This window comes from Rosa chinensis, chromosome 6 (genome assembly GCF_002994745.2).
Source record: "Rosa chinensis cultivar Old Blush chromosome 6, RchiOBHm-V2, whole genome shotgun sequence".
Lineage (NCBI taxonomy): Eukaryota > Viridiplantae > Streptophyta > Magnoliopsida > Rosales > Rosaceae > Rosa > Rosa chinensis.
The window spans coordinates 58,925,797-58,933,137 of record NC_037093.1 but is presented as its reverse complement, the minus strand read 5'-3'; the positions used below and the strand labels follow the sequence as shown (position 1 = coordinate 58,933,137).

Below are 7,341 nucleotides of genomic sequence, written 5' to 3'. Positions count from 1 at the left end.
TTGAATCAAGAACAAGAAAGGGTTAAGAAATACAATGATGATCAATAAAGTTTGTTCATATTTATATATCGTCAAAATAAATTGTAGGTCCATCTTTGGTGAGTGCTATTGTCATTTTAACATGTCAAGCATCTATCAAGGGAAAAGGAAAAAGGAAAAAGGAATGTCGAAGAAGAGTAAAGGTTACAATTTGATATTATGATTCCTGTGTTTGTACTATATGATAATCTAAAATAATTGAATGCTTGAGAAATATAGTTATAAATTATAAATTGAAACTGTTAATCTCTTTGCGTCTTAATTGAATAAGGTGTTTATTTGATGCAAAATCTTATAGTTGACAAATCACACCGAACAAAATATCTAACTCAAGTGTGGAATTAAAAAAAAAATTTCACATCCAAAGCACATTACAACTATATGTGAAATCGCCAAAATTTGCCTTCGAAGTACTAACCTATGGTACGTTTTTTTTTTTTTTTGAACATGATATGTTGTGCATGGACTTATCTACACAAGTCGATGTCCCAAAACAATGACACAACGTGGTTCACTAAAAACCAAAGAAGATTGACAAATTGTGCCGCATCCAACTCTTAGTCTTCATCTTCAGTGATGAACCTTAAATTCACAGCAAGCAATTTGTAGTGTTACAAATTGTCATCTCTTGCATGGAAAATATATCTAATAGTTCGAGTGTGACACTCTAACCACATTATATCTTTTGACCGATTATGTCCATCTAATGTGGGTCTCCAGGATCCGTAGCAATGAGTTATTTTTGTAATTTTTTTTAATAAAATAACAGAATAAGAAAAAGGAAATAATCCCTAGAGAACTAACATGGGTGGTGCATTATTTGGTACCTTTTTTCACCAAACACGTGATAGGGCTAAGAAAAATGAATATTATTGAACCATTGAGGTCTTTGCTTAGAGATTTTGACAAGAATCTATGAGCATTTTACTGGTTAAAAATTTGGGTTCATACAACTTATTTTATCTTGTTAAAATTATTCATTTTTTTACTTTCATGCTAATCATGTAACCGACAAGATAGTGTTATAGATGAGAATAATTTGTCACCCAAAATAGCTACTCCACATTCTCAGAAGGGTAGTGCAGTTGGTAGCTACAACCATTTTTGGTTTTAAAATCACTTTATTCTAATTTATTTTTATATTATGTGAGAATAGATCGAGCAATTTAATGAGCTCAACTCTTAACATTCTTCTTAAAAAATCAGGTATCACAAGTTCTCGTCTATATCCTAAATTAAATTAGATCAATGAGGATGAGAAGTCATCATTTTAAAACAAAGTTAGCTCATTAATATTATTATATTGAGATATTATAATGTTAAGTGATTATTATTTATTAACTTTTCGTCCTGAAATTTCATTAAAATTTCATAAAATTTTAAAATATATTAAAGAAACAACGTTCTTTTCTATGCATTTGTTGGCAAAATCGTACAAAAAGATGATAGTGGTCAGAATTGGCAAAAAAGGAGCAGGGTCTTTTTTCCAGAAAAAAGAAAAGAAAAAGGAGAAGATCCTCAAGAACTAATAGTCCTATAAATGCCCACATGATTGGTGTGCACTTGTCCTTGATTCCCCACCCACTTCAGCTTGAATGGAGTGGCTTTCCCATTCTTCTTTATCTGGCCTTTTTAACTTTTGCAGACAGTGGAAACCTTTTGTAGCTAATAAAATAGTGCTAGTTAGAATAGACAGTTAAAAAAAAACAACCTCAAAAGAAAACTTGCTACTTGCTAGAAACTGGAGAGAAGGTCATCTCTACAATTCAAAATACAGAAAAGACCACCCTAAAGATCCAAACCACCCCACCTCTCAATCTTCAAAGAATCATTGGCTTCCCAAACCAACTCTCTTTCTCTCTCTCTCCCTCTGTTCACCATTGGAACCCACAACAAGAAGAAGCTCATTAGGTTCCCAAATCTCTCTCTTCATGTGCTCTTGAGCAGGGCACAGACAAAGAATGAAGCTTTTTTTTGTTGTTGTTGTAAATTTTGTTGCTTTTGTGCTTGTAGACCAAAACAAGCCATGCCCTTTTTGTGTTGGAGCCACAGTTGTACCTGACCCGCTTGTTTCTTCCATGTCTGCTCCTCTTCCCCCACCAAGCTTCTCACCCACTTCCCCAATTGCTTCATCAATGGCTTCCTTCTCTCCAGGTACCTCATTCACTCTTTCTAGCATCTTCAGTTTTCATTGCTAGCAACTTGGTTTTCAAGAGTGTCATGGGTCCTTCACCAATTTGAAATTTGAATTCCAAAATGGACCACTGAATTTCATGCATTTACTACACAATATACAGAGTTCAGTTTATCTGATTCTGTCGGTTTGTGTATAAGAATACCCTTTTCCTTGATTTCTTACAGATGTACGAAATCTCTTGGTCTTAATGTATAGATATGGCCCATTTCATCTGAGTTCGCTAAAACATATGACTCTATATGTTATATGTGTAATCAGGAATTCAACAAGGAAGTGAAGGGAATCAAATGGATCGGCATAAGAAGCCGCTCATTGCCCTCATTGTGACTTGTGCAACACTTGGTGCAGTTTTGTTGTCACTATTGTGTTTGTGGTTTTATCACAGGAAGTACAAGTTCCTTAAGAGAAATGCTCAGAGCTCAGGTACTTGATTATATTTGTGGGTTTGATTATGTTTGTGAATTTTTGTCTGAGAACTTTTGTTCTGTTTGGTTTGTATTTGCAGATGCCGAGAAGGAGCTGGCATTGTCTCCATTTTTCGGTAAATTCAATTCCATAAAGATGGTTGGAAACAAAGGGTCTGTGACAGTAATTGAGTATAAGCTAATAGAAAAGGGCACTAGCAATTTTCGGGAGAGTAATATCTTGGGCGAGGGTGGATTTGGATGCGTTTACCAGGCTCGTTTGGATGATAGTTTGATTGTTGCTGTCAAGAAACTGGACTGTGCAACTGAGGATGCTGAAAAAGAATTTGAGGTACTGTTTGTTTGAAATTTGATTAGGTGTTCATATTTTGGTTGTAAATTTCATCTGAATCTGTAATCATTTTGAATTATCATATGGAATTGCAGAATGAGGTGGAGTTATTACATAAAATTCAGCATCCGAATATAATTTCTTTTTTGGGCTGTAGTAATGATGGTGACTCAAGGTTCATTGTTTACGAATTGATGCATAATGGTTCTGTGGAAACTCAATTGCATGGTAAGGCTGTTATTTCATTCTTTGATTCTAGATTAAGAAACAAGGAATATACAAGGGTGCTAATGTACTTTCTTCCTTTAACAAATTGTTGTAGGACCCTCTCATGGATCGGCATTAACATGGCCTATGCGAATGAAAATCGCTTTGGATGCTGCAAGGTGAGCTTGTTTGCCCAGTTGTTGAATTTGTTCATTGTTATTTGCTTCTTACTTACTAACATACTGGCCACTGTTGACCAGAGGATTAGAGTATTTGCATGAGTACTGCAACCCTCCAGTGATCCATAGAGATCTGAAAACATCTAATATTCTTTTGGATGCCAACTTCAATGCCAAGGTAGGGTTATATAAAATTTAGGGTACTGTCTCATCTTTCTCTATAAATTATTGAGATTCTATTAAAATATTGCTTTTGTGCATTATCATCCCTCTTGCATTATACTCAATGAAGCTTTCTCTTCTCGCATGGTGCCTGGTTTCAGCTCTCTGATTTTGGTCTTGCTGTGGCTGATGGGGCCAAAAACAATAATAACATCAAGCTTTCTGGCACCTTGGGTTATGTTGCTCCCGAGTATCTTTTGGATGGTATGCCAACTAAACTTGTAATAAGTTCATACAAAAAGAAAAAATTTAACTTGTAATAATAGTCAAGTGTTTTCTTTAAATCTCACTGGTTGCAATGCTAATAAATTATGGGGTCTTTTCCTTAAATAAATCTAATCTGATTGTTCTTTTGGACCCTTGCCAGCTTCTATGGTTCCAAATTTGATAGACATAAAATATGCTATTGTATTAAGCCTTGGGCCAGTAGCTGCACATGTTGTGCCACTGGGACATAAACCAGTTCAGATTCTTTTGGGATGAGGAAATCTCAGAACTAGTTGGCATACTCAATTTTAAGTAGTACTAGTGATGGTTTTCTTTTTCTAAGTGGCTTTGATTTGATCCTTGAAAGGAGAAAGCTAGCGAAGAAATTGTTGGAGTGCTAAATAGTGCTGAACCTTGAATCTTTGGGGATGGAAGTCATCAACGGTTTCATTTGACAAAGATGACTTCATTTTCTGAAATAATCCAATTCACATAGAACATTAGTTTTAGCTGAATAGTATTAAAGTTTCATTTATAGAAATGATTGCCATATACGGATGCCCCTATATGCTTTGAAGTTTGAAATAATAATAATAATAACAGGGCAGTGAAGATGCACTTAGTAAGAATCACTCTGATGTTTTGGACGTATGATCATTGGATATGTATATCTCTAAGCTTGATTTGCTTTTCATTTTTAAGTTTTGGAGATCAGAAATCGCTCTTATGATTTTCAGGTAAGTTGACGGACAAGAGTGATGTCTATGCTTTTGGAGTTGTACTTTTGGAGCTTCTACTAGGAAGAAGGCCTGTAGAAAAACTGGCACCAACTCAATGCCAATCCTTAGTCACATGGGTATGTATGCAGTTATGCCTTTCTCATAACTGCTCTCCATGCACATATTAATTCTAAATTGTAAATTATATAAATCTCGAAACTTGATGTTTAATGCAGGCCATGCCTCAGCTTACTGACCGATCAAAGCTTCCCCACATTGTGGATCCCATGATCAAAGATACAATGGATCTAAAGCACTTGTACCAGGTTTGTGGATTACGAGTACAATCGGCTTGGTTTTATTTACACATGTTGCTGCAATAGCTGTGTTTTCACATAATGGACACAAAACTTGATGCTTAATTGATAAGTTGCACTGTACCACACAGGTTGCTGCTGTAGCTGTGTTATGTGTGCAACCCGAACCAAGTTACCGCCCACTAATAACAGATGTTTTGCATTCCCTTGTCCCTCTCGTTCCTGTCGAGCTCGGAGGGACACTTAGAGTTACACAAGCTGCACCTCCAGGAAACCCCCAAGAGTCTTCTGATCACTGATACAGTACCCATGTTTGATGATACTTCTGCAACACTATAAGGGTTCCGCAGCTTAGATAATCACTGCTCCATATCGCACATTGATTTGCTTAGTTTGCTGAGAAGTTTATGCCTTTCAGGAATTCAGGTATTTCAGAGGAGTAATGTTGGCCTGCTGGAGTGAAAGGTTACTGGGATGGTTGATCACATTTGTAAATTGAATCGATTTGAGTCTGATCTACTTGTGCATACGAGAGTATTCGAACAGAACAATAGCTAATTTCATTTTTGACCCTGGTTTACAGTGTATGAGATAAGCTATCTTGCGGGGGTTAACTGATGATTACCTCTTGAGCCTCCCCTTCTTTTACCACACAATTTTTAAAGGAAATCTTATACGAAAGTTATATTGTGGACTGTGGAGGAAAGAAAATAATGGAGAGGATGCTCCATTTATTAGAGTGGGTTCAATTGTCAATTATGACTCTGTAGTTATTAGAAGCATGAAAGTCGGAACATCTACTATGGATCAATATTTGGGCTCTGGCCTCTGTGTCAGTTCTATGAGCAATAATTTTCTGTTGGTAGGCTTCACGTAGTGGAAACCAGATAGAAGCAGTGGAGTTGATAAATGGAATATGGGAGAATTCTGCACCTTTTTATAGATAGATTATTTATTTATTTAGGGGAATGAATAATTATATATTCTCACAAGTCACAACTGCATTAAGTCACCGTCAGGAAAATGCGAAAATGCATACGTTAGAATTTAGATTTCCAAAGTAACAAGCTATGAGGTGAAGCAGTGGAGTGCTGCATCTTAGATGGCGAGAGTCCATCTATTTAAATTAAATTCTTTTGGGAGACTCTTAACAACAAATCCGTCGTCATCCCTATTAATATTACTTTTCATACGGGAGGTTTCTACTGATGAACAACTTTTCGGGAAAGATGTTTTCATTAGTTCTTTTACGTGCGACTTTTTCCAACGAATCGTTCGTGCTCAAAGTTGGATTTGGTTTTATTTTATTTTGTGTGAAAGGTTTTCCCCGATACATGTGTCACTAGAGTTTTGTCACTTTTATTTTATTTTTTTATGAGAGTTCTTACTAACGAAATATTTGCCTGCAAAGATATGTCACTCTTATTCATAGACAAATGTGTCCTTTTGTTTTATATTTTATGGTAAGATTTTGTCGATGAATAACTTGGTACACAACCCATGTTTCATGTTTCATGTTTCATGTTGCTAATTAACAACTTCTAATAGATTGAATTGACCTAGCGCTCTGCTAGGGTTGAGAGCAGCCGCCCTCGCGGTTTGCTTCTGAAACTTCCTCCATGAATATGGAGGACTTGGGTGACTCCGGTGGCGTGGTGGGGATCTGGTGTAGCGGCGAAGGTTGTTTGCCTCGTTTCTCTTCCTTGCGGCAGAGTTGTTACTGTGATTCTCGAAGCCATTGGAGGATCGGATGGTGGAATAGCTTTCCGATTCTGGTGGTGGATAGGGGTCGTATGGTGGATGCTGTGGTGAGCAAGTCGAGCGGTTGTCAGCCAGCAATGGAGGCAGGGAACCTCGTCCCTGGTAGTGGTCGTGTACGGCGGACCTGGATTTGCGTCTAGAAGGTTGATATGGGCGGCATCTGGAGGCGTGCAGAGGGCGACAGATCGCCTGATGTTGAGTTGATGGACGGAAGCTTTTCTGGGCTAAAGACGCCTCACGACGGCATGGTGCAAACTGGTTTGAAGATCCGGATTTGGGATCAGGGTCGGATCCAGTTTTGGGTCTGGATCTGGATCACGGGTCGGGTCTGGGTTTGGACTTGGTACTGGGCCTGGATGTGGGCTTTGAGGTTGATTTTTATTTGGTTTTCATCTTTTTGTTTCATAGGTCACTTTGGTGGAAGATTGATCTCTGTTTGGCATACTTTTTATGTGAAAGATGTTTGGATGGTCACATCACCAGTTATCTTGTTTGAAGATTGCCCTTTAGTGGTCGGTCACACTATCGATAACTTAGTTGGAAAATTGTTCTATTTTCGACATAAGATGTACGAGGAATCTGCTTGGTCGGTCATACCACCGGTTGCTTTGATAGAAGATTGCCCTTTTATGGTCGGTCATACTATTAGTAACTTTTCACATAGCACGGTTTACACCCGATGCGTCCTCAGATGCATTTTTGCATCCAATCGTATCTTTGCTAGGTTTTATGTTCAT

The 7,341-nt window shown here is 37.4% G+C and overlaps 1 protein-coding gene across 1 annotated transcript; it reads left to right on the top strand.

The window, feature by feature from the left end:
- The first annotated feature begins 1,734 nt into the window (after positions 1 to 1,734).
- On the top strand, positions 1,735 to 5,528 carry LOC112174838 (probable receptor-like protein kinase At1g80640). Its single transcript, XM_024312657.2, has 10 exons — positions 1,735 to 2,193; positions 2,495 to 2,659; positions 2,742 to 2,992; positions 3,088 to 3,220; positions 3,315 to 3,378; positions 3,460 to 3,556; positions 3,702 to 3,804; positions 4,545 to 4,663; positions 4,763 to 4,852; positions 4,975 to 5,528. The coding sequence occupies exons 1-10, from the start codon at positions 2,001 to 2,003 to the stop codon at positions 5,140 to 5,142; spliced, it is 1,383 nt and encodes a 460-aa protein (XP_024168425.1). The 5' UTR covers positions 1,735 to 2,000; the 3' UTR covers positions 5,143 to 5,528.
- Positions 5,529 to 7,341: the final 1,813 nt, after the last annotated feature.

Excerpts from the sequence above, each read along its gene's own strand:
- LOC112174838 (XM_024312657.2), top strand. The coding sequence starts at position 2,001 with ATGAAGCTTTTTTTTGTTGTTGTTGTAAATTTTGTTGCTTTTGTGCTT. Across the intron at positions 2,194-2,494 it reads AATGGCTTCCTTCTCTCCAG|GAATTCAACAAGGAAGTGAA; the intron begins GTACCTCATTCA and ends ATGTGTAATCAG. Across the intron at positions 4,664-4,762 it reads GCCAATCCTTAGTCACATGG|GCCATGCCTCAGCTTACTGA; the intron begins GTATGTATGCAG and ends TGTTTAATGCAG.